At 46.5% G+C, this 27513-nt stretch overlaps 2 protein-coding genes across 3 annotated transcripts; both read right to left on the bottom strand.

Annotated features, from left to right (window-relative positions):
• Window positions 1–40: 40 nt before the first annotated feature.
• On the bottom strand, window positions 41–22759 carry LOC144138270 (mpv17-like protein). 2 transcript variants are annotated; one of them, XM_077670459.1, is made up of 4 exons: window positions 22129–22759; window positions 7453–7523; window positions 5253–5381; window positions 41–3018 (listed from the first exon to the last, which is right to left on the bottom strand). In XM_077670459.1, exons 1-4 carry the CDS (start codon window positions 22463–22465, stop codon window positions 2989–2991), a joined length of 567 nt encoding a protein of 188 aa, XP_077526585.1. In that variant the 5' UTR covers window positions 22466–22759; the 3' UTR covers window positions 41–2988. The 2 variants fall into 2 exon arrangements, with proteins under 2 accessions (XP_077526585.1, XP_077526586.1); XM_077670460.1 differs by lacking the exon at window positions 22129–22759 and adding an exon at window positions 17123–18551.
• Window positions 22760–24535: 1776 nt separating this feature from the next.
• Mnat9 (microtubule-associated Nat9) lies at window positions 24536–27416 on the bottom strand. Its single transcript, XM_077671980.1, has 8 exons — window positions 27306–27416; window positions 26781–27121; window positions 26121–26230; window positions 26000–26056; window positions 25850–25930; window positions 25718–25777; window positions 25409–25503; window positions 24536–24649 (listed from the first exon to the last, which is right to left on the bottom strand). Exons 1-8 carry the CDS (start codon window positions 27414–27416, stop codon window positions 24539–24541), a joined length of 966 nt encoding a protein of 321 aa, XP_077528106.1. The 3' UTR covers window positions 24536–24538.
• Window positions 27417–27513: the final 97 nt, after the last annotated feature.

The raw sequence follows: 27513 nt of genomic DNA, 5'->3' as shown, positions 1-27513 counted from the left end.
ATGCACTTTCAACTGCACTGGAACAAAGCAGACAACACTGTGAGAAAAGAAAACTTTTTTTTATTGGCTCTCAGGCTCTCAAAGCTCTGCAAAATGGAGCGAGCATATGCCAGGAAAACAGGGTTATATGTATATGAACATTATAGCACGTTTAAACAGGCAGTGCTAGCTCTCTATTCAACGTTTTACATCAAAGCAAAGTGTAGTCTAGCAAACGTCAACACTTTGAACAGGTTCAGCATTTGAACTTCTTGCAACCCGTAAGCTGCCCTGCTTACCCTTCTATCGTAAGATATCAAGAGATATCTACGTGACACATAAAACATGGTGCTGTCGAATTTGCCTTGGAACACATCAAAATTCCCCATTCCTGTGGATGCATTTCTTTTACTGGCTTATTTTTGGTAATGTTAGAAGCATCTTTGTCCTTTTTTCACATCTGCCTTGCTCACACATACAGCCCCTGTTCTAGCCTACATTTTGCGCTGTCCTCGAATGGGCCAGTTTTGCCAGCACAGCAAAAATGGAGCCTCTAAAATACCCATTTCTAAATCATTACCCCTAATGTCTATAAAATTTCTAGTATATGGATAATCAAGCCAACCCAATGTGCACCAAACAGAACACTGGTTGGAGCCATGAGAATTTGATTTCTAAAATATAGTTGTCGTTTGGTCTCTGCAGTGACCGGGACACAGTCTATATTGAACAATCTTTGCCCAGGCCTTTCATCAACTTGAAAGGCAAAGTTTTCCGTGTGTAATCGCACAAGAAATCAAGCAACTGTTTGATTCATCAACACCCATTACAAAGGCTATTTGAGATACTTTTTTTCAAGGCATACTTTAGTGCACAACAAAAACTTCCGAAAGGTTTAAGCAAATCTCTTTCAGTCTGGCACACATAACAATAAGCATCTCCGGCTATAATCAGGCAGGTCACTTATCGTGACACAAGTTTTTTTTTTTTTTTTTACAGCAACTAGCCTTGCTTTAATAGAACAGTTGTGAACATAAACCTTACAAAAAAATCCGCGTTAGGAACCACAGTGGTTTCATGCAAGTTACACAACCTCAGCACGGCAAGTACTGTTCATTCATTGCACTTTTATTTGCAAAAAAGAAGGCACGCAAGACATAGCCGCTGTACTAGCAGTAAAAGTTTGACTTTCTAGAAAAATGTCCATAAAAGTTAAGTAGATTGTCTAGACTGCAAATTCTCTGCGATAAATACTGCCACAAGTTCTCTCCTTAGTTCTTCATATACTATCTACGTGTCTATTAACACTGCCTTGGTGCGAAAGCATGTATAAACCAGGTGAAATACAGCGGAGTCCCATTGGACAGCTCGCATTCGCAGCGCATAAAGTGCAGTTGTACAGACTTTCTAAAGGCAAGGCGAAAATCTCTGAAAGGCACTATATGAGCGAGAAGCACTTGAGCACAGCAATTGAGGCACTCAAGCAGGTGTGCAGACATTTTGAAAGGCAGGCAGCAAGGATTTCTAAAGCTTGTTCACAGACAGTTTCTACACACAAAGCTCAAGTATGTTATCAGGTGGAGATCCTGCTCTCCGGATTAAATGACTGTTTCCAAGCGCGTTAGCACTGGCATTTCAGGTATCACCCCACACACCGTCTTATAAGGGCTATACAAACTTGGACCACCATGGGACCTTGGGACCTTGACAAGATTCCCGTATACTTTGCTGCTGCAAAAAGGCACTAAGAGAACACTAACACAGTGTCGCATGTAATTAAAGTGTCACGGCCAGTGTTTGTTAAGTATTTCCTGGGTGAGAGCACTGTTTTGTAGACTCGATTGTATCTGCACAATCATAACAAAGGTCAAAGTCTGCAAAATTTGGGGTTGGGTTGAAGTATCAAAAACAGGCGAATTTGCACTTAATGTGTTTACATATTTTGTTGGGCTCAGAGAATTGGAGTTATTGCACTGTATGCATCATATAGCATATAAACTTCAGAAAATGCACTAAAACTTACCATAATGATTAAATTGACGCAAAGAGAATCCTTCCACAGACAGATAGAAAATTGACGATGCCTTGGCAAACACGTCACGCTGCATGCAGGCTTGGAAACACTGCATTTATGAAACTAATCAGGAATGTTTTAACTCAACACCGGCAAAACAATGTGAATACAAAAGAAATTCCTCGAAAGTGGAAAATAAACCTAAGAAAAAACATTTTTCAGTTGAGCCTGAGTCGCTATGAATGAGCACAATGTCAATGTCACGTGCTACACACACACATGGCTTCGGGCTTTTGAAAGGGAACACACATGCAGAATAAAATGCATGGAGCCATAGCGGAACTCTCGTTTGGGTGTGTGGACCACATGTATTAAGGGCAAGAGCCAATGTTCAGGCCATTAATCTGAAGCATGCGAAACGTACAAAGAGAAAAAATTGTCCTGGTAACAGTATCTTATCAAGGCACTTCTAATGTGGCGTTTATAGATTTATAAATTCAAAACTATCGCGTTCAGATGAAGACGTGTAAATACAGTTTAAACTAGTTAATTGCTAAGCATACGACAACAGTGCTGGGAAGGCATCAGAATATGCCAAGCCCTTCACATAACGCAGCCTTTTCACTTGAGCAGCAAGTCCAATAGCTTATAGTGATTGCACTGGTGCACTAAGAACCGTAACGTTCATAACAATAAAAATAAAAAATATCTGCTAGCACTTGTCTGCGTAAAAGTTCCACGTTAACAATAATACAGCAATGCAGGTAAAAAAAAAGTGCACTCTGTGGAAGGCTTTCGAATGGCGGTCATTGTCGACTAGAGGCAAAGAAGGAAGGTGGTCTCGGAGCTCTACCGTGCAGAAAGACCGTCCTCTGAGCAATTCCTCCTGCAAGCGATGGAGTCACGTATGTTCTTGGTTGGCCAGCCAACGGCAGTAGTTGTGACACGGAACCAACGAGGAACTTTACCTCCTTAAGACGTTTTTCAGACATCTTTTAGGCGTCCTCCTTGTGTGTCTTGACAGTCTGCGTGGAAAATAAATAAAGGTGACTTTCTTGAAGCAAGCGGGAAGCGTCTTGACACTGCTTATCGCTCCCATCGTAACTTCCCTCGCAAAATAGCAATTGGGATGCAGTGGCTCTACTCAATGTCCGGTAATGCTATGCCAATATTTGAATGCTGGAAGCAGCATTGGACCCCTAATCTAAGATTTCCAGTCTCTGTGTGCCTTGTGAAGACGACGGTTATTTTGGGGGGGCTACTCAAACATGAAGCTTTGGTCTGTCTGTATGTACGGGGCCCCATCCAGCCTCCCAGCCAAAGTTGAAAGAATTCTTTAGCGAGTTGTTTACACGGGCAAAACATTTCTAATCTAATAAATCTAGAAATACGCTCCTTACTTGTCAACATTGTTCGACAAAAAATATTATCAGGCTTATTTGAGGAAGAACATCAATGCATCACTGGTGTTTGAGTGTTCTTTTAATTAAAAGCACATGTGTGCCGGACTTTTCTGAGAGCAAATTAAAAAAAAAGACGGGCCATCCATAACGTGAAATCTGGAGAAGGGCGAAGCAATGTAGTGTATAAGTGTATTTTTGGCACCTTGGCGTTTTTGCCCACAAAGATGAAACCGTTGGGGGCGTAGAGGTACACAACTTTGCTGTAAAAGTCTCGTGGCTTCGAAGCACGAAGCGTTCTAGAGCGAGGCGTTGCAAAACGAGCATCCTGGTGTATTCTTCCGTACGCATTTTTGCCCACGGAGATGAAACGTTCTGGCACGAGGTGTTGGAAAACGAGTGTCCTGGTGTGTTCTTTTAGTATGTGTTGCGCTACATCCCAAGGCGTTGGAAAACGAGTGTCCCGGTGTTTTAGAATCGCGACTACATGAAACGACGACTACGACAGGACACGCCGACAGCCCGAGCTCCTAAGGGGCTTTGCCCCTAAAAAATTCCGGAAAGCTTGCACTCACGCGCAAGACTTGAATGGCGAAGCTGTTGTAAATGAGCATTGCCGGACACGCAATTAAGTTTCAGTATCATTGTTCATTTGCATAGTTGCAGTACTATAGTCATCATCGTCATATGCATCGGAAGCGGGTTCGATTCCCGGCCGCGGCGGCCGCTTTTCTGATGGAGGCGAAAAGCAAAAACGCCCGTGTGTACGAGATTTCGGCGCGCGTTAAAGATACCCAGGTGGCCAAAATTAATCCGGGGCCCTCCACTACGGCGCGCCTCATCGCCTGCGTTGCGTCGGCGCGTTAAACCCTACAATCAATCAATCATATGCATCGGAAGAGGTCGTCGTCTTCTTCACGGCGAGTGGTGGATGCACAGTCATCCTCAACATTGTACACTTCCACCAGTATTAGCGACTCGAGGCAGAGGTGACGGATCCTGCAAGTCGTCTCGGGAAGGAGTGGCACACTCGTAGATCTCTCCAATTGTCCATAATGGATTCTAGAGAATGCAGCAGGGTGTCGTCTTTTTATCGTTAGCATTAGTGCTGGGATGTTTTTTACATGCGCTCAAGCGCTGAATTTTTTTTTTTTTTTTGAAACTCGGCGGTCGCCGCGAGGCACGTGATCACGAGCGCTGCACATTTTCTTGGTATTTTTTCCTGCAACGGCGAACTTACGGCTTGCACTACAGCTCCGCTGTTACAATACGCGTTGAAAACCATGTTTACAACGACAAAATCCGGGAAAGCCTGGCTCCCAAGGCTCGCGTTCGTGGCTCGAGCACGCAGTCCCAACAGATGGCGCGGCGCACCCGCCGTGCAAACGCGGCAAATTTGGACTCCGCAAAATTCCAATGGGTGTACCGAGACAGCTAGGAGTATGGGAGGTGAGCGGGGAAGAGACGAGAGGCAGTAAAGTGGCAGTGGCGGCAAAAGACTATCGTCTTTAGACGACATTTGCAGCCAAGCAAGCAGATATGCGTCCGATTTTTTTATGACACGTCTACCACTGCATGTCCATATTGCTCAGTTGACTTAAGGTTTCAATCTTCATGACCTTGAGGAAGATGGAAGAGTCCCTTGTTCTGGGGTGGACAGAAATAGGCTGATGATGATGAAGATGCTGGTGGTGGCGGGATGATGACTACGTGCTAGGGATTAGTGAGCTGTGTGTGTGTTACCTCTGTTGCGCCACCATGCGAGCTTCCCCTTTGCATCTCGCGTGCACTCCAAAGCTACCCATGGAGCACACCCTATATGTACACAGTATGTATATTTGCCGCCACTTGAGGCTCACCATTCGCTTCATGACGCAGAGGATGTTGACCCAGGCAAACGAGCAGAGGCCCACCGTGACGACGCGCAGGTGCGGAGGCACGAGAAAGAAGTTGACACACTGCGCTGGAATCCAGAAACAGCAACTCAGCTGCAAAGGGGGAAAGAAAAAAACAAGGGCGAGAGCCTTCAGTCATGTTGTACTCACTGTTCGGATCCGGTCGCTATAGCTTCGGCAGATCTGATCGCGAGGCGCGTGCGTTGAAAAAAAAACTGTAAAGGGTGCTTCACTGCAAGCGTACTCATAATGAGGGGAAGCCAACTTCACGAGAGGGGACACTACGGAGCTGATTGTAAAACAAAAAAAAAATGGCCGCGTATCTGTCTCTTTCGTAGCAAATGTCGACGTAAGACGATAGTCGACTGGCGGCTCCTGCCAAGTAGTGTCACCTTATTTAGTGACTCTACTGCCAAGTAAATGCCTCCCTTGTCTTTCTTGCTCACCTCTCATGCTGTTCCTCGCCCGTCTCGTCCCTCCCAAGATAACACGCTAGAGGTTTGCTCAATTCAATTTAAATTTGCCGCGTTCCACTGCTTCAAGTTGGGTGCCTCGACTCCAGCGCTGCCGTACGGCAGAAGGAAGGAAGGAAGGAAGGAAGGAAGGAAGGAATAGTACAGGAAAGGCAGGGAGGTTAATCAGGATACTGTCCGGTTGGCTACCCCACTCAGGGGGGAGGGGATACGGGAAATGAAAGGGAAAGAAAGAACAGCGGTACATATTAAAGGAGAAAATGAGAGGAAGTAAACCAGGAAAAACACAAGGCGTGACCAGGCAACTACAAAGGCGCGCGCGGTACAGCCGACGCACACAACCAGAAAATGTACAACTAATACGGTCCACTGATAAAATTGGCGAACTAAGGGCACTGAGACCCGCGTGAATCGAGGTATCCTACTACAACGTTTATAGAACGACGTTGCACTAATCCACGAGCGCTCCAAGCAGGATGTGGAACCTACTTAGTGGAACCTTTCGTAGCTGTTGCCGTTTGATTTTTTTATTAAATGCCGACAGGAGCCATAGTAGCGCGGGCAACAGCATGCGACGGTTTTCTGCAGTTGATGTAGTATTTCGTTTGATATAGCAAAAGCCAAGCATCCAAGCATTTTTTCAAATAAAGAAACACCGCAAATATAACTTTTGCATTGATTTTCTGCCTTATATTTGCGTGATGTCGTGTTCTTGTTCAACAATGTTGACAAGTATAAACACTGACACCAGACTTAGACGTTTAGATTTCGCAGTGGGTGTATAAGACTATGGCACAGCTTCCGTTTCACTTTAGCCGGGTGGCTGAATCGAGTCACAGACAGACCAAAACGTTTAAGTAGCCCAAGAAAGACTATCGTATTTCGAATTATGTTAGCGTTTCCTTTCGTGAACGTGAGTAACTTGCAATCCCCCCGGGGGGAATTCTCAATTTTGTCATTTCATGTCCGCTAGAGTGAAGCACCAGCCCTGCTTGTGCGCCTCCCCAGGGCTTTCGGTTTCTGTGCTTGGCATAGCTCAGAGACCTTGCAAGTGCAATTACGTCACGATTGAAATTGACGCGAAATGGACATGTTCGAAACGGACACAACCCAAAATTCCGCCCCTGGGCACACCTAAAAACTCGCGCCTCTTGACGGTTTCGCTCGGCTCGTGCCAGGCGCGGCGGTTGGATTACTGCAAGCCTTTCCCGCATCAATGAGGATTCCAAGATGGCGGGCGGGAGCGGATGATAGGGGAAACGAAGAGCCCTACTGCTCTCAATGCAAATCGGGTGACCTGAAAAGCACCGAAGGGTTGCTTCTGCTGTATACTGGCTCTGACCCGGGGCTCGTGCCAGATGTGCTTAGGCAACCTGCTCGGATAGATTTAGCGCGAAACGACAGATGTGCCGCCGACGATTTCACTTCACAGCAGCTACTGCAGCTGACAAATACTGACGAAAGCTCTTAAAAGCGTGTACGGTGCCACAGCACGAAAAAGAGACTGAAATGAAGAAATTCCCCTATAACAGTCATTCGGCTCGTTACTACACCCCTGCCGTTGACACGCGCCTGCATTGCCTGTACCCAAACAGCCTTCGTGGTACAGGTACAGTGACTGTACAGGTATGTTTGCGAGGGATACCTCTGGTCAGCGCATTCATTTGAGGCAGTCGTCGGCGTATACGTACTTTGTACGTGGGCACGAACTTGGCCTTCAGCTCGGCGAAGATGTCCTCCTTGCCTTCCATGACGCTCATCGCTGAAAAAAAAAAAAAAAAAAAGCCCAAACACGATGAAGTTATTACGCACAATACACACAATAAGACATACACCACGGAGCCTCATGCAACTATATATTGAGGTACAAAACTCCACGCGCGTCACCCCTGGAAAGCACATACTGTGACAGATACGAAGAATGACAAGATATTTCCCGCATAATGCGTCTAGGTATCTACATTTTCATTCCAGAAGTTTATCAAAAAACACGCAGATATTTTTTTTTATTTTTTATCAGCAGCATGTTCTTTTACCCCAAAATTAGATCTTTTCGGTGTAAATTTTATGGACTGCCAAACTGCCACATTTTCAGTTCTTCTTGTGTCTTCCTTTTTACGCGCACATACACACATACATACATGCATACGTACGTACATACATACGTACACACACACACATACATACATACATACATACATACATACATACATACATACATACATACATACATACATACATACATACATTGTTATAACTATGAAGCAACTATGGCGATAAACTTGCAATAAACAACAGTCGCTTTTTTCTTAACTTTGACAAAGACTCAGCCTCTTCCCCTTATGCCATTATTGGCGGCTCTCAGCGATGTTAGGAAATGAAAAAAAAACGGCTGATTTCATCACTTGTGTCATTTCTACCATCGTGCCAAATTTCCCTCCACCACGCATATTGAGCGAAGCTCCATATTGAAGTTGTAGAAATCACACATGCAAATGAATTCAGGGACGTCTGCGGTACAGCTTCATACTTCCTTCAAGGACGAAAAACACATGTCGTAATGTTAACTTTTTTTTTTTTTCTCAACGCGCCTCAAAATGCAGTTGGCAGACGATATATAGCGACGCTTCGTTTCGCCGCTCCGTGGAGTCCCAGGCCGATGGCGCCAATAGAGAGTTTTGGCATTCCGTCTGTTCCGTCCGTTCCGTTTGTTCCGTGTTGACTGGGACCGGACTAGGCACTCGCACATTCGTTCCGGTAGGGTGGATTAGTTCCGCGGGCCGGCCCTCGCCATGGCCGCGCAACGGTGAGGTGTGTCGTCGTCGCCGCGCGCGCAGACGCAGTACGGTCCCGGTACTGACGGTACGCACGGAACGGACAGAGCACACAGAGTGCTCCCACCCTAATGTCCCATTCTTCGGTAACTTAGACGCTTTAATCCTTCAAGTTTTCAAAACGCAAAAGAGGTATATTATTCATAAATTTCAATTAGAATTCAGTGAGCTCACCATATTTATTTCACATTTAAGCAGAGAAATAAGATACCTGTTGTTCATTGTTCCTTTTTGTTAGGTATGTGTTCCCTAGTGCTATACCAGCATGTTTATGCTCGTTGGCTATTTCTATTTTTACGCTGCAGTCACCAGCAAGCTGCAGCCCCCGGACTGGGTTGAATGCCGGTGAACTCCCGGAGTTCAAGCAGCCAATGACAATACGGGGCGCGGAAACGCCACTGATGACATTGCATGCTGGAAAGTGCGTGTATGTAAAGGGAGAGAAGAAAGGGGGGGGGGGGGGGGGGCAAGCGGGGTCTGCGCGCAGCGCCTCGCGCAGCATGTGTCTCGAGTCATAGGCTCGTAGCAAGCAGCAGTTGGCAGCGGTTGCCGGTGCGGTTACCTGCGCTGTACACCGGATTTTGTCGCCGCGCATGTGTACCTCTCTTAAATCAACATTCGCGTCAGCCAATATTTTTTGTTTGGTTTTCCTTTGGTTGCCGCAATCCGTTTACACACGCCACGCTACCGAGAAATCCGACACAGATTTTTATATACAGCTTTCTGCGTAAAAAATAAAAAAAGCGAAATAAAACTACGTGCATACGCGCTACTGTCGTTCACAGTTTAGACGCGCACATGTCGCACGACGGTAATTTTATTTTTAGGCTAGCGCGAAAGGAACACAATTCCCGGCCGCGGCGGCCGCTTTTCTGATGGAGGCGAAAAGCAAAAACGCCCGTGTGTGCGAGATTTCGGCGCACGATAAAGATCCCCAGGTGGTCAAAATTAATCCGGAGCCCTCCACTACGGCGCGCCTCGTCGCCTGCGTTGCGTCGGCGCGTTAAACCCCACAATCAATCAAATCAACACAATGAAGGCGGCAGCAAAATGACATGTTACTTTCGACATTGTAAAAATAGATACAGTTTTAAGCAGCTTTTTTTTTTCAGTTGGTATGACGACGCGTTAAATCTATACCACAGCGTGATAGATCGCCGAACCCCACCGGCGAGGCTGTTGCCATTTTTTTAGTCCTTCGCTAGCTTCCATTCCATTGCAGCTAAATGAACAAGCGCTGCCGTGATCTGGCAGCGATTTCAGCCTTGCTGCAGCGAGTTTCTAACGCGTGGCTTCAGCCATAGAGTTTCTCACTAGCTTAATTTTGAGAAACTCTATGGCTTCAGCGGAAACATTTGTCTATCATCATCATCATCATCATCATCATCATCATCATCATCCTATCTACGCCCACTGCAGAGCAATGGCCTCTCCCATTAATCTCCAATTATCCCGGTCCTGTGCTAACTGCGGCCAATTTATCCACGCAAACTTCTTGATCTCATTTGCCCATCTAACTTTCTGCCGCCCCTGCCACGCTTCCCTTCTCTAGGGGTCCACTCTGTTACCCTGAATGACCAACGGCTATCTTGCCTTCGCATTACACCCGTCCCACGTCCATTTCTTCTTCTTCTTAATTTCCACTAATAAGTCCTTGACACGCGTTTGTTCCCTGACCCACTCCGCTCTCTTCTTGTCCCTCAATGTTACACCTATCATCTTCCGTTCCATTGCTCGCTGAGTCGTTCTCAATTTAAGTTGAACGCTCTTAGTAAGCCTCCACGTTTCTGCCCCGCATGTGAGTACCGGCAAGATGCAGCTGTCATACACTTTCTTCTTCAGGGACAATGGTAGGATGCCATTCATTATCTGAGAATTCCTGCCAAATGCACTCCACCCCTTTCTCGTCCTTCCAATTATCTCTGCCTCATTTGGCGTACAGCCTGACATTCCCACTCTACAGTGTTAGTTCATTTCCAGCTAATATCAACAACGGTTCATCAGCCTTCAATACACGAGAGAGTTAAAGCAGAGCGGAGAACCGGTGTCAATACGGTACCCGGTACGTCTACGCATTCGCACAACCAGTTTTTGCGCCCGTGCACATGCGCAGTAGCGCCGGCCACCTTCCAGGTACCGTACGGGGCCTGTTCTCGCCTCTGCTATAACTCTGCTGAAACAGCGCGCTAAAGAGCACCGTGTAAACGGAAACAAGATGCCACAGGGGAACAATTTCAAGTGCACGCCATTCTTTCCCTCAACAAAAGATGCCACCTTAGCAATGCCGATCCCCACTCGCATATATTTCTAGCACCTTTCTTTCCGACTGTGTACGCCGGGAACATACAGCGAAGACTATATCTGAATGGGTTTCTAGAACCATGGCCGCTGCATGATGATCAATTCTTTTATTACGAAGGAGAGGACCGATGGTCGCTGGAGGGGGAGTAGGGAGGGAGGTAGACGCCCACTAAATCACGATCGAGGCCACTGGCAACGCCAAACTCGGCTAAGGTCACCTGGTGTTGAGGATGTTCGAGAATGTCCCTGTGTAATGCTTCTATATCTGAATTTTGAAAAAACATTATGGTTCAGTCTATGAATATGAAAAGCGGATGAAATGCCCAGAACACTGCACGTCGACGTCGTGGTCCATCCGTCCTCGGGAGCTGAGCAAGTCAACTTTATTGTAAGGACAGTTAACACTAAAGCTAAGCCAGCGAAGCCGTTGATGCAAAACGATAACCACGGCGATGATGTCCACTTCCATCATAAACGCATGTGTGCACCTCTCTGTCCGTATACACCTTTCCGTAACGCCAACACAGTTGCGCAACAGGTCCTACGAACGTCATCGCAAGGAAGACTCAAGGCATTTGTGACGTCAGTAGTGCACAGTAAAGCAACTGCGGATAATGCGGCCGAAGAGAGACTGAAACGAGCCGACAAATGTCGTAAACGCCATGGCGGGCGCGGTTACACTGTAGCGCGGTGGATCTCTGCGCATCACAGAACAGTACAGGAGTGTTGCGTCGTACGAGAAGTGACGCCGAAGTAATTTCCGAGCGGTGCCATCGCCATGTCGGTAAGAAATTGGTGCATTGCGATGCTTCTCAGCAGATTTTGACGAATTCCTACCTGCGGAAGTTCCAGCTGACTACCTGCAGCTCGAATTTTTCTGTTCGGCCGCCTATTCCTGAGTGAGGCGAAATACTAGAACCACCGTTCGCACGAGACTTCAGGGATTTTTTTTTTTTTACCAACTACACAGGTCGTCTAGGCTTTGGAACTTCATGCCGAGGCTCGGGTTGCTAGAGAGACGTGTTAGAATGCGAGGGTATCCATCCAAATCTACATGAAGGGAATATTGGGCTTTCAGAAGCCCTAGGAAAAGAATACTCAGGAGAGGCCCCTAGCACCCCAATGCATTGCGAAAAGTGTGGAGGAAGTCACGTGAATTTTCTTGAGCCCATAGACAATGTTGCTTACTTGTTTACAACTGCGGCGGCCAAATTTTGGCGAATAGAATGGACAAATTTTTAAGGCGCTTGGTATGTGGCTGCCTCGCTACGCTTGCAAACCAGCGCAGTCGCTACGACAAACGTTTTTAAATTAGGCCAGTTTGAAAACACTGCCGTCGGAGGCGTCTGCGTTCGCCATCCCGCCTGCCTGTTGCTATGACGACGACAAAAGCTACTTTGCCAGGCTTAAGAGCTGAAAAATCGTCCTGATATCTCAAAAACGAAGGCCGTTTCTTGATTGAAACTTTGGGTGACGGTTAGAAGGAGCAAATTGAAGGCGAAATCAACAGCTTAGAAGATGACATCGCACCGAGGAATTAGCGACGAAGCTGTTTTCGCTTCGAAGCGGGAGGGCAGGGCGACGCCATGTTAGTCAAATCAAACCGGAGACAGCAAAGGATGATGGGATAGAGTGCTGGGCTCCATGGGCTCAAGTCATGGCGGGACTCGGCTTCACAAATGTGACGTCAGGGCCTCTCCTAACCTTTTCTTTCCTCCATGCCCTAGGATTTAAGGGTATCACAGAGGAAGTTAACTTCAAGGCTGTCGAGGGGACGAAAAGAAGATTAGAATGCTGGTGGACGAAAAGCAGAGAGGGGAATATTGCCTAGGACAGTTACCACCTGTAACAGGAAAAAAAAAAGTATTTTGTGCCTAATAAGCTTTTTGTGCCTGCCCTAAAGCAGCGCTAGTATTGAACCAAAAGTGTAAAACATAGGTATATTAGTCCTTTTTGGTCAGATGACATGTCATCACCCCGATACAAAGGGGAAACCAATAGAAATCATCATCATCATCAACGTTGAAATCAAGCGTTGGACGGAAGCCCGTCTGGTCGGGGAAACGCAAGACACAAATTAAGCATACTCTTTGCATTTGCACGGTTTCGTTCGCTGATGTTGACCGGCCGCTGCGCCACAATCAATGGAAAATGACCAAAAGTAAACTGTTTTTGTGTCTCATCACGAACAGGTAGAATAATATTCGCATGCATAATTGCAGTTTATTGGAGGTGCACATCAATTTAGTCACCCATTTTTGGCGATCCTAGCTTTGCTGCCCGCAATATTTGGTCCCACGAACACCGTATATTGTACACGCCGCAACATGGAGGATTCTTTCCTCCATGCGCCGCAACGTGACCTCCGCTTACGAGATCGCTTTGTTGTGCCGAGGGTTCGCACTAAATATGGTGAGCGGCTGCGCACTTTCTATGTCCCTTCTATCCTCAACTCCCTTCCCTCCGAACTGTTTTCCTGCATACCTCTCGTGCTCAAGTTAGAGACGCCGTTTTTGTGTTACGTGGTTGAATGTTGAATGGTGGAAGCTCTTGAATGTATTTTCTGGTGCTTGTTTTATTCCCAGACTCTTTTTTTTCTTTTGTACCTGCTTTTTACTTTTTTCATTATTTCCTTTTCCTTTTTTTTTTTTAAGACGACAATATTTGTATTGCGGTGTCCGTAATGGGCAGCAACTGCCGGGCACGGCCCCACAAGCCTTTTTTTGGCTTGGCCCGAATATGTATTCAGTGCTTTGAAATAAAGATTAATATTATTATTATTATTATTATTATTATTATTATTATTATTATTATTATTATTATTGTTATTATTATTATTATTATTGTTATTATTATTATTATTATTATTATTATTATTGACGGTGGCCGGAGCTCTGTCAAGCTGCTTTATTGCAGTTTTTTTTTTCGGTCGCCATTTTTTCACCATTTTTCACCTGGTGTATTGATTTGGTGAAAAATAAATAAATTGAATTAAATTGAAATTGATTATTTCCGTAGCTGCATGTATCGAACAAACAGGGTCTTGGATGCTTTGCCCTCGCTTGTTAATTCGGTTTGCTGTTGTTGTGAGGTGATTACACATTTTCGCCTGTGAACTTTGGGGTTAACTTTGGTCAGAGAGGATGGTCCAACATTAATCATGCCTTCTAACACGCTCTAGTTACGTAGTAGTCTACGGCCTAAGCTCGTCGACTCTCGCAACCTGGTGACAGGCGAAGACACAGCTGTTCTATAGAAAAAAACTGCAAGCAAACACCTTGTTTTCCGGAATGCCGCCCTGTGTACGCATAAACACTGCCGTTTGCCTGACACGAAGCAACGGCGGTTATCTGATCTCTTTCGACTCTGCGCGTAAGCCATGGCATTTGAACGGTAACAACGCGGTGCGCTCGCTGGGGCCGAAGGTAGAAAAACTCCGCATTTTGTAAACCTCCAAATATAGTACAAGAACTGCGTTCCTGGTTCAGAGTAGGTTCTAGTGCGTGGTAGAACGCCTAAAATAGCGATAGATAAAACGTAATTGGCGGGGGACTTGCACAGCGGCCTGTAGGGAGATATAGAAGGCACCATAATGCTGTGGAATAGTGTAACATCTGCTCCAAATTGCCTTTCTGGCGGCTCAAAGCCTGCTACAAAAGGGCTTCCTGACTGCTCGTAGCCTGCTACAAAAGGCATTTTTGCCTGCTCCCAGGACTGCTTCCAAACCCATGTACCAGCTGTTCCACCCCTGTTTAAAAACTAAAAAAAAAAAAAAACGCTCGTTTCAAGAACACTCGTTTTATAAACTTGATTTATAAAACTCGTGGTCGGTGTCAGTTTTTAGTCTGTGTCAAAAGAGAGACGTTCCACATTAGTATTCGACAATTGTTACAGTTGATAATTTTCTCATTCTTCGCATACGGTGAACTAAGAAGATACGAAGACCTCCTACGCGCGGAAGGCCCAAAGATGGCACATCAAATGCCACAAGCATCAGCTCTATACCAATACCCTGGGCCTGCCTACGAGAGCGGGAATAGACAGTGGTTGCCACATTCGACACAGCCGGGACGGCGCACTCGAGGGAACGACAAATCACGCCTTCAAAGGAATATGCTGAAGGAGCTCGCCGCAACCGCTGACGTCGCCGCTCTGGCTTTGAGGCAAGCTTCCCTCCCTTACCGCTTGCAAAACTGGGCCCGTTTGCGAAACCGAAGCCCTGATTCAATCTTCTTTTCTTTCTTTCGTGTAGAACGTCGACATCTGCCAGTGCAAGCAGAGTCACGTTGTCACGTTAGCATGCCACAAGTTTCTGATCGAAGGATCGACAACTGGGCTAGTTGGAATAGCTGGTTCCTGAACATCCTGAAACACAGCTCAATACCGGCGCGATCATCGAGAAGAAATGTATAAGAGACTGAATTTCTTCTCGTGTTCGTGTCGATATTGCGCCGTGTTTCAAGGCTTTTGATAACACTTTTATGTTCGCTTTGTGTCCATGTTACTAGCCGGAGTTCAATTACAGATTACATTCTCGCAAAACCCTTTCAGTCCCGACGTTTTTTATCAAGCACAAAAATGGTTTCTCTGTGTTCTACTAAATTCTACAGCTTCCCTAAGCCCATAAACTAAAAATAGAGGTGGTAGTGCAAGTAATTACTGATTTCTTAATGAGGCCAATAATTGAAGACATCTGGCAATTAAAAATGTTATTTTGAGCGGAAAAAAACGTTTTCCCTGTTTTCCTAAATTTTATGACCCCATGAGCCTACAAGCAAAAGATGAGCTCCACAGTGCAAATATTTACAGATTTGAAAACCTAGGAATATAACTAAGACCACTGGTTTTTTTAGCCTTCTCATCATACTTTCATGTTCACTGAAGCTTTATCTTCTTTGTAGCGTCCGGCTCCGCTAAAACGCTACAATGGTGATGTACATCGCAAAACTCATCCTTGAAGGACAATTCCTCCCAAAAACCAGCAGTTTTGGTTTTGTTCTCTATGTACTAGAGTGACTACAGCAATGTGATTCCATTTGGAATCACCGGGACAGAAAGGGTTAAATCACGCTTTTTACTTCTATATCCGCGACAGAACACCGTCCGGTGAACTCTGCATAGAAACCGAGCAGGTTCGCTTCAAAACTGAAGCCCGATCTAGGCTCAAAACTTGATTCCTCTGTACTGACAGCAGAGAAGTCATAAATAAGCACACAGGAACCCTCCTGCAGTCAAACAAACAGTGATAGCACCGGGCTATATATAGTATCTGAAACTGATGTTCCCTATTTGATCAACGTTCAAGTACGCCGCTCAGTTTTTGTATATATCTTATAATCCCACTGCCAGTCTGTTGCCGCCCCCTGTGACCCATACCTCATTTTTCTCACGTCTGTTTAGCTTGATTACTGTTTTTTTTTAAATATATATCTTCGTCCGCGACAGATCTCGTTACTTCGAGTCGCTATCCAAATGCGGTTCACATCCAAACTCTGATTTCTTATTTCGCGGTTCAGCTATATATGCTTTCTAAACAAGCGCGGCATTTGCCTTTTAATTGGCATTGTTATCGCGACAATGAAGCCCTTTTAATGAACCAAACTTGTATTTTGTCTTCATGGTCGCCTTTTCTCGTCTTGTATACTCTAGTGGTGTTCTAACGATGTCTGTGCTCATCACGCGTGCCGCTCAGTTGAACATATATATTCCTTTTAGCATGAGCTTGTCTCCCGCGTAAGCCTGTTCTTTAGACAGCGCTATATCGACTAATGCACGCCACATGTGTTGCACGACTTTTTTCGCTCGATTACTCACTGTAACGGCATGGGGTCCTTGTCCCCTAGATGCATACAGGAGGCATGCATCTATTATGTACTTTTCTCGCCACTGACAGATCCGAGCCATTGTTCGCTATACTTGTAAGTGCTTTCAAATTCAGTCCGCACCCAACCGCAAATACTTCGCCTGATTTCTTATTTCGTAGTTCAGTTAGATATATACGTTCCAAAATCAGCGGAAATTAAATTAAACAGGCGCTCGTTATAACCACGTCGTCGGGACATGAAACTGACTTCGTTATAAGCGGTATTTTGTTGAAAGCGGGTATAATTTGCCCTCCCCGCACTGCAGTTGGGGCCATGGAAAACTTCGCATAAAGCGATATTTCGAATAAAGCGATTTCGTTATAACGACGCGTGCGCCGACGCGCCAGGAGCTCAGCTCTCACCCGTGTAGAAGGCCACCAGGAGGGTGGAAGATGCGAGGACCTGGTCGATGAGCGCTTTCCTCACCGCGACGGCCACCAGTTTGCCCGGCAGGACGCGGTCCAGGTACCGGTACCAGTAGAAGAGCGCCGGCGCGTAGATACCGGTGCCGATCACCGCGTACCGGCCGACCAGCGGCCAGTCGTACTCGCGCACCGTAGGGTCCAGCTTCTGCAGAATCGTCTGCTGGGCGACTTCGGCGCACACGTACATGGAGCCGAACGACACCACGTTGGCCAACAGGGGCCGGCTCTTGAAGAGTGTCCGGACGTTGATGATTGCACGCTGCATATTGCAACTCGGACGTTGCTCGCGAATGGATATTTCTGGCTCTAGAACGTCGCCCCGGAAGAACCCGCAATTTTAACGGGATAATCACCGGAGGGTGAGGAGTGAAGAGATATCAGCGGCTGTTTTGAATGTGCTGTGAGAGCGCGTCAAAGCCTCTTGAGCAACTCTCTGCACAGGTCCACATAGACGTTTCGCGGACAGTTAGATAGCTGTCAATACGCTGTCACTTGTCACGACACACGACACGTGGGAGGAGAGTTCACTGTTGCGGAGGTGACCCGTATTCGAGATCTACACAACGTTTAATTTGAGGTGACATTCACGTCGGCGGCAGTCAACGGCACGCGTGAACGTTATGCGGCATACGCGGCCTCAAGTCTGCATTATACCTACAGCCAGCGTTCACAAAACGTTGGTTTGGACACACGTGCTGCTTGAGGGCTTTCGTCGTCAAAGTTGTAGCCTGCCGCGCTCTTCAAATCCGAGGTCCATCTCGCTGGCGATCCTGGTTCCGTCAGTTTTTACAAACCACAATCCGTGCACCCACGAGAAGATCACAAAACACGCGCTACACGAAGTATCTACGAAGCTCCTCGAAAAGGACGGCGCCGGTCTGGGTCGAAACAATGCGTACAGCGGAAGTGCAGCCTACAGATGCGCGGTTGGCGGCGCGACCGACACAGATACGGTTCGTATATATTGACGCAGCTGGCACACGTCGAAAGAGCCAATGATTCTGAGAGAGAGGCGCTCGCAAAGCTGTGCGAATTGCAGAGACGACGACTTCACCGTGCGACGACCACCGGACGTTATATGCAGCAACCTGACGCAGATAGATGCCTTGGACAACGATACAATGCAATTCGACAGTCGCGAGAGAGCGGCACAGACTACGGAGCGACGAGCACTGGCGGAGTAGCGTACACGGATCTCCAGCCGTCCGCGATCTCCGCCGGCGACTGCCGGCTGCGCTTTATCGTCGTGGTGCGGCCGGCGTCTGGGAGGCTAATCATTGATACGACCTCTAAAGTGCCGACCGGCCAGCCAGCGGCCGGCCTGCCGCCAGGAGGGGGCCGGCCTTTCCTGACTGGAAAGAGAAAGGGCCTTCCAAGAGGATGAAGACCTCGGTGCCCCATTCCAATGCCTCCAGTTCTCTCTCTCTCACTCTCTCTCTCTCTCTCTCTCTCGAAAGCGGGCGCGTTTGCGCTCTCTCTTGTGCGCGTGCATGTGCCCGCAAACGCTGCAAGCGCGCATGGGCCGTTGCGCGTATACCCATCAGTTGTATAAACGGAGCACGAAAAAATATCTTCCCGTGTCCGCCGTCACCATGCAGTCAGTCACTCGATTCTGGTAGGCCGTGCTGCGCAACCAAATGTGCTTGTGTCCTCGCATTCCGAAGTCATTTTGTTACTCCTTCGCACACACAAGAAAGAAACCATCAGACGTCTGCGCTCTCAGTGATTCCATTTCACAGCGCAGCTTTGCACGTATACAGGAAATTGCGCAGCACTGAATTTCACGAGTTTCGTTGTGTAGGACTTCGCCACATACCGAACTATGTAAACAACTTTTTTGCTGTATTTTGAAAGACGGTTTAATACACACTGGTTTTTTTCCACGTGTGACGTTGGAAGCATCTTTCTGGCGCTAAACTTCGCGAGGTGTTGGGAACAAGGAAATGTCAAGATGTGGCGAAAAAAAAAAAAAAAAAGAACTGGCAGCCCCCTGCGTCAGCTCTCGTGCATGTTCGAAATTTACCGCTTGACGCTTTCCGTTTGGAGTCGAAGTCCAGAAGGTACCGTTTTACAGAGTGGTATGCCGTGCAGCGAACGCACAGAGCTGACGGGGAAGCTACAATTTTATTGACTGAGATGAGAAAAATTCTTACACGCGTGAGCTCCGGATTACGTAGCCTAATAAAAAGGCATCAAAAGTATGCCCACCAAAATATTCAATATTTTGTTGGATTCAGAGCTTCTTTTTCTTCTATTTTTCAACCAAAAAAAAAGGGTGCACTATATATAAGGTGTATCTGTGACTCAAATCAACAAATGGAACACCTTTGCTCCACCCCGCCGTGGCAAAAAGAAAAGGCATCGAAACAAAAAGGCTACAGAAAAAAACTCGCTCATTTCGCGCTTTTACAGGATGGAATCATTTATTCTACCAGATAAATAACGGCCGGATGTGACCGTCACTCGTGTATATAGGTGAACAGGCGTCAGTCGCCGCGACTGGAATGACGTGTTTTGGCAAGTGCCAAAAAAAAAAAAAAAGATTATTTAACGACTCTCGAGGAAAAAGCGCACAATCATACCCTCTTCAAACCGAAGCCTGCAGTGTAACATCCAAGGTTAAAAAAAATCTGGGTACTTACTAACTCGAGAAAATTAACAGACACATTTACAAACGTTGCAGTTTTACTTTTGAACTTTTTTTTTTGGAGGGGGGGGGGGGGGGGGATGTTCAGAAAAACACTCACATGTCGGTGGAAACCAGTACGCATGAATAGCTCCATGGCGAAAATCAACAATGAATTGCTGTATTTTTTATACTGAAAAAAAAAATCGACCTGCACCTTTCCCTATAGCTACATATGACAAGGATATCCATGGCGAAAATCAGGAATCAATGGGTGTGCTTTTTATACTGAAAAACAAATCGACGAAATTGCACGAATAGCCAAAATCAGTAATAAATTGCTGTGAATTTCATAATAAAAAAAACAGATCGACGTGGAATATACCATAGCTATGTGACAAATATTCGCGGATAAATTCAGTAATTAATCGCTGTGTATTTCATACTGAAAAACAAATGGACGTTGCGATTGCCTCGCTACGCGACATGAGTATTCACAACGAAAATCAGGAAATATAGATGCTGCCCCGTTTTACTGAAAAACAAATCGACGTGAACGGTTGTTTAATTCTAGCCTGCTTCAAGGAAAATTCTGCAAGCCACCTGCATTTCAAACTGAAACTGGTAATATACGTCAAGGACTGGCATTGATTTTGTAAAACTGCAAATCACGTCCAAGTTGTTTAGACAGCGGGGTAAATGCAATATTTTTTTCTTTAATTCGGCGAAACGCGGTGCGTAAAAATTTCGCCAAATAACTCTGAGCTGGTTTGTATTCGGTGCAAAATCACGAGCTTCGTATACGCCCAGCCGCTTTTTCGAGCGCGCACTATACAAAAATACCTGCCGCCTAACTTTCAAGGTCACCTTTGGTTCCACCTTTGTTGATCCAGCTGCCTCCTGATGATGATGATGATAGTTAGGCCTTACGCTCCTCCTGCCCGGTGTTCCAAGGCGCTTTGCTATTCCCTTGTAGTGTTCCGTAGGGAGACGCGTTAATTAGGCGCATATCGACACTGTTTCCTCCCCAGAAACTAACTGCAAAAGGAAATAACCACCACGACATTTTACCTTACACAGAGTATGCAAGTACAGTCGGCAAAACGCTTGTCTATAACAACCTTATCCTGCCTCGCCCGAACGGGATTTGAATAAAACTGCTGCGCGGCGTTCTGAAGTCTAAGCCTTTCGTCTCCAACGTGTTCGTAAAATTTAAAGAGTATGTTTCGGTGTATTTCAGATATGTCAGATAAAGTTGAAATCGCAGTTACCGAATGTACAGTACTTCAGGGGCAAGAGATGTGATTACAAATCGGTTAAAGAGATACATTCACATGTCGAACACGCATAAAATAAAAACATATTTGCTAAAAACCGATTGTACAGTGGAACCACGTTTAACCGTACCCGCATACGCCGTAGTTGCTTTTTATACGCAGTTAAGCGGAATACTCGACTCGGTATCCCTTTAACCGAATGCATTCGGATAAAGCGTAGTGCCGGTTAGCACGTACTTTCTTCGCATCACCGTCAGGCACGGTTTAACGAGGTTTCACTGTAATTAAACATATATTGTCTGATTTACGCGGTCATCTCGCTCAAGTCCGTCAGAATCTCAGGAGTTGATAGGCTGCGGAAATCTACTAAATTTTGTAGTGTACAACTTGCGCATAAAATTTTGGTAGTTCACATACCTTAAAGCTCCGCTTAATTTAGGAATACCAGTTAAGATAGTGTAACATCAGCTCGTCATTTTTCGCGTGTGGAAATAGAATAGAAAATTGAAGAAAACAAGTACGTGGGGAAAAACGTGGGACCCGAACATGCGTAATCGACGTCCCACCAGGAAAGCATTTTTTTTCTTTCGTTTCAATTCAATGTGGACAGCGGTACGTTTTCACGCGAGAAAATGACGAGTTAGTTCGAATTCTCAGCTGCTGCCTTTTTTTTCAGCGTATTTTAAACGAGCCCCTCATTAAAGATTACGCGCTGCTCGCTTCCTCGTGCGTTGGTAGGAAAAGCTAAAGCTGTAAAGCCAAAGGGAAACACGCAAGCCTGACTGGTATGGGCAATTCTGCCTTTTGCGGCCCTGTACGCCTGGTTCCACCCACCATGAGTACAAATAAAGTATTATTATTATTATACAACTAACTGTTTCTTATAAGCCACTTCGGTCCCATTCTGCGCCAGAATTTTCGAGATATACGGTCAACCAAATCTGCTGCCCTAGCTAAGCATGTGGACGACTTAATAAGCTGCAATTCATAAAACATATATTATTTACATAATGAGTAACAAAATTCCAGTTCAGACTCACATGTGTAAAATATGGCCAATAGAATGGTCGAAGACACGGCTTGGTCTGTGAGGGACTTCTGAATGGCTTCCTTGGTTCCCTTGGCAGGAATGACGCGATCCAGGTACCGGTACCAGTAGTGGAGGAATGGGGCCGACGCGGTGGTGGCGAATATCGCGTACCGCACCATCGTCTTCCAATCGTAGTTCTTGCGCGACTCGTCCAACCTCATGAGGATCGTCTGCTGCGAGAACTCCGCGCATACGTAGAGCGTCGGGTACGACACCATGTTCGCCAGAAGCGGACGCTCACGGAACAGGGCTATGCCCCGCCTCAAACTTGATGCCAGTCGCTGCATGCTCCTCGTCGAAAACGACGCGCGAAACTTCGCTGGTTGCTGTCCTCGAAACTGCGCAGCGTTCGCGACAGTTCGCTTCGCTCGATCGTCGGGTTCGTTCGTCGTTGTAGCGCGCGTCGCGGTCGCAAAGTTGCTTCTGCTCGACAGCGATGAACCACATGCGACTGTTATTTGATCCCCACGGCGGCGTCGCGTGTTTCACTCGCAACAGCCGACGCTCAGTCTGCTGCAAAACTAGCAAAAGCGAAACAACATGGAGGCCGCCATTTTCTTTTTCAATGTGGCCGAACTTGCGACGTTTTCAACCGGTCATATCCGGCACAAGTTAAATTTAATTATAACTAATAGCGTCGTTTTTATTTTTCGTTAATATCCCGGCATTTGCGTTTTGTTCTATTGTTCGTAAAATATTATCTGGGAAATGCCGGCATTAAAATCGAAACTAAATCCCTGCCTGCGCCGGTTTATGGCGCAGTGCGCGCGCAGTAGTAGAATCTTTGCAGACGACAAATGGAAAATCTTCGTCGAGCTCGAATAAAGGCAACTGCTCTATACGGCGTGAGCGAGTTGGTGACTGCTTATCTGTTACAGTACTCGATGCGTGTACTGTATATGTCTAATTTACTGGAGATAGCATTTATTTGTTTCAGACGTCCGAGGATTGTGGGCCAGATTTACGGATATGGCGGCCACACCATGCCTTTACTTTCGTTGTAAAGGCCTATCGCGTTTCCGACGACGGAATCAGCATCTCGCTCAAGCGCTAGTCCGGGGTGTCTTAGTGTGGGAAGCGGGAATGGGGACGACGCCGCTAGCCACCGTAACGCCACGGCCCCTCGAAGTGCAGCCGTCGTAACAAAATGGACTAGGATATAGCATTGGCATACACTGGATTTCATTTCAGGGGGGAGGGGAGGATTCCCTCTCAGAAGGGGAGGGAAAACATGAAGAGAAAAAAGTAATGAATGAAAACAAAGTGTAAACAAGGGATCAAAACATTTTTTGGTTGCCTTCAGAGACATTGCAAAATGCCGGAGGGTAGCCACCTAATTCAAATAAGAACAGTGACAGAGAAAGCCCTAACAAAAGCTCAATTACTAGGCCATCCCGCTAAAAACAGGATTTTCTCAGACAGGGGTGAATTGATATATTAAAGAGCAAAAAAAGCTCAGTGCACAGCTTGCAAAAGAAAAATATCAGCACTCCTTGTTTGATGACGCACAAAGCTGGTAAAGTTCCTCGTCCACTCGAACCTCCAGTAGAGGAAATCCTTGAAATCGCTTTTCTCTGTGCACAAGCATTGCGGAATCCTCCCCTGAGCCGAGTGGAGGGAGCAAATGGAGTGAAGGAGGGATTCTGAATATGGCCCTTAGTCCATCCCATTCTTTCCTGTCCTCCTCAAAAATTTCCGAAGGGGCTGCTGCCTCTTTGGCCTCCAGTATGCCAGTAAGACAAGTACAAACTATCTCAAGAAGCTTACAAGGCTTCCAAGATAGCGGACATGGCACTGAAAGTGTATGAACGGAGAAACAGGAAAAGATGCAAGGCTCGAAAAGAACTGGCAGGTGAAAGTTCAGCATCCACCTAGACAATGTTCCCCCAAAATTCCCAGCAACTCGGTAGACAATATGTTGCATTGTTTAGGCCCTAGTTTCATGGTTGCTGCTTTTCCTGTGGAAATGAAGCACCCAATCAGAGTACAAGACTGTATGCGACATAAGTTTGCTTAAATAAATCCGCAGGTCCCTATTTATTCGTACATGAAAGTATGTGCAACACTTACAGATGCATAAGTGAGGCTAGGGAAGGCAGTAGTGATTCGATCACTATTTCATTCCGCCACCAGACTTGCCCTGTTCTTCTGTTTTGTGATCTCAACTTTACTATTAATCATTGAAACATTGGAAATAGCAGTGTTCTAACCTGTTCGTTGGAAAGCAGAAAATTTGCTAACCAGTGCTAAAAAAGTCTGAACACAGTACAGCCACCCAGCCCTTATTGTCCAGACATTATGTTCATGCTGCCGAAGGCGCAGACGTTAAGATCAACAACAGAAGTTGTGGAAATTGGTCATCACTGAGACAAAAGTTTGTAATCTGGCGTTGCACTGCGTAAAGAAGTCAATAGCTGGTCGTCAACTTGGAGAAAGTAGGTTGCCTCTTGAAAAACTTCGCTCGTTGAAACCTGAAGGAATAAAAAACGAAGAAAATTGCATTTGGAGGATAAGAAAGCTTCTGTTGGGCAGAAATATGTCCCTGTCAGAATAGCTGGCAGTGCTAAATATTGCAGAAATACTGCTGTTTCATGCGACGCAGTTGCCTTGCAAGCGTGCTCATTTTTCTACTTAAAGATTACATCCCTTTAAAGCTACTTTAGACAAAAGTGTAAGGTTAAGAGCACTGTTCAAACATGCTTGACATAGATAAGGATGAGTCACTGCATTACTCATGTACCACAGAGGCAATCACTTTCATAATGTTGTATGATAACAGCTACACCTTGACATATATTACAACAAAAGTAAAAATAAACAATGGAAATAAAGAGCAAGACGCAGTCGGTGTGTTCCAGTGTATGTCTGCACAATTGCCCAAATGACCACGTAATCTGCCGAATTATGTATGCAACTGCACTTCTACAAGGCAGTCTGAACTATTGGCATCCACAAAAATTGGACGTCAATTGTACAAACAGAGCTTGTTACAAGGCAATCCAAAAAAAAGGTGTAAACTAATTACGGTTCCATAAGTAAGGCTGTGACCAGCCAAGCATTGCTAAACAAAAGGAAGCAATAATGATCAGCACAATTACCTATTTCAGAAGAAACAGACCCAGGCATGCAATTTCGTGCGTTGTAACTCGTCAAGTACATTAAACTATGACTTTACAGTGACTCCATAAACCTAAACCCAGAAATTTGGAAGTGTGATAAAAATACTTTACCAAGGAGAAGCCCAGTTTTTCGAACAGCCGTAGGCTGACTGCATTATTCAGTTTGATTTTGGCCGAGAACCCTGTGACGTGAAGCTCTTCAACACCTGGAATATTGAAGGTCTCGCATTTACACCCGCAACTCATGATTTCACACACAATAAAACAGCAACAGCCTTTTGCGGCAAAAGGTAGTCAAGCAGATATAGAACATTTGCCTGGTAATAAGTACAGCGCAGGTTAAAATGAGCCTTATTTTGGAGGCAATGGCAAAAAACACCACTATTTGTAGTAGAGTTGTAATCTTGAAACCATGCTCACCGTATCGCATCATTAGGTGAATCGCTTCTTTTCCACGACCTTTCTGCCGCTTTGATGTCTCTGAGGAAAAAATGGTGACGAGTCGTATCACTCACACATTCCCTTTTAATTAACTGCAATCTTAAGACCCACCTGCTATCATTACCTCGATTTCCGCGTTACGTAAAGCGTCTTGGTCATTGAAGAAAAGGTTGACGTCGCCGATCATCGCCTCTGCAAGAACGCAGACGTAATCAGACGCTTACCCAACGACGGAGAGGCATACGGACATTAACTACAAACCTACTTCATCCTTCGTGCTTTCGTAGACATCTCGATCCAAGATGATAAACGTGCACTCTGAAAGAGAGCAGACGACATCTTTGACAGCCGACAGGAAAATAAAAAAACTCCGCCACTCAACTGTCCTCGTCCTCGAGCCACGACTTCTGCATCTCGTATTCTTGTTCCAACGTCAGGGGCTCCGAAGCGGTCATAGCCTGAAGGTAAGGGTCTTTCATCCATTCGTGATACCTGTGACAATATAAAAACACACTCGATCAGTACGCCTTGGAACTGCGTCTGCACTTGAACATACGTCGGTTGACTCACGAACGAGTCTCAATACGTACGTACTTTTGAACGTGATGTTCTTTGTAGGGAACGAGGACCAAGTTTCGCGACCAAACATGTGTCCTCGCGTTCACCCTCATGTTTGATGTTTCGAATGCCTTGTAAACACGCGATGATGATGATAAATTTCTAAAGCCGCCTCGAGCCAACTTAAAACCGAAGCGTAGCCGGAATTGAACGCGCGCGGAGCGTTCACGTTGGTTTTGTTTTCTACGGTCGAGCCACGGCTGCTTCAGCCTACATCCACCAGCGTTTCAAGAAAACACTTTAGGGAACCGCAGAAGACATGGTCGCTGGCGTCCCAAACCTAAACATCAAGCAGCTCGACTGCAAACAGGGCGCAGTCCGCGTCGTGCGCTTCAACGCAGACGGCAACTACTGCCTCACTGGGGGCAGCGATCGCACCGTCAAGCTCTGGAACCCGACCCGCGGCGCGCTACTCCAAACCTACCTTGGCCACGCCCGCGACGTCTTGGACGCCCGGGGCTCCTGCGACAACTCCAGCATCGCCTCGGTGAGCTCCGACAAGGCCGTCGTACTCTGGGACGTCACGACGGCCAAAAGCACCCGCAAGTGGCGCGGCCACGCCGGCGCAGTACAAACCGTCTGCTTCAACGAAGACTCCTCCGTGGTGATCTCGGGCTCGATAGACGGCAGCGTGTGCTGCTGGGATACGCGAAGCCGGGCTCGCGACCCCTTACAAGCCCTCAAAGAGGCCCGCGACGCCGTCACGAGCGTGCTGGCGTCCGACCACGAGATCGTCAGCTCGTCGCTCGACGGCTCCGTGCGTCGCTACGACCTCCGCATGGGGAAGATGTCTCGGGACGCCCTAGGGTGCCCGGCGACGAGAGTACAGATGACGCGGGACGGTCTCTGCTTGCTGGTGAGCTGTCTGGGAGGTCTTCTGCGACTCTTGGACAAGACGTCTGGGCAGTCGTTGCAACAGTTTAGCGGACACAAGAACACGCAGTTTTACCTCGACTGTGCGCTCAGTCAGGACGATTCGCATGTGTATTCCGGGTCTGAAGACGGACAGGTGTGTTGTTGGAATCTCGTCGAAGGATCGCTGGTCGAACGGCTCCGGCATCCGACAGAAGCGCCAGTCTCATCATTGTCACAGCACCCGTCAAAACCTGTGCTGCTGACAGCGACACGAGGGCTGGTGTATCTTTGGGGGGAGGCTG

This window comes from Haemaphysalis longicornis, unplaced genomic scaffold (assembly GCF_048455015.1).
Source record: "Haemaphysalis longicornis isolate Haplotype H1 unplaced genomic scaffold, Haemaphysalis longicornis Haplotype H1 scaffold_5, whole genome shotgun sequence".
Classification (NCBI taxonomy): Eukaryota; Metazoa; Arthropoda; class Arachnida; order Ixodida; family Ixodidae; genus Haemaphysalis; species Haemaphysalis longicornis.
Note: the sequence above shows the minus strand (reverse complement) of the source record. Positions and strands in the feature narration are given on the sequence as shown.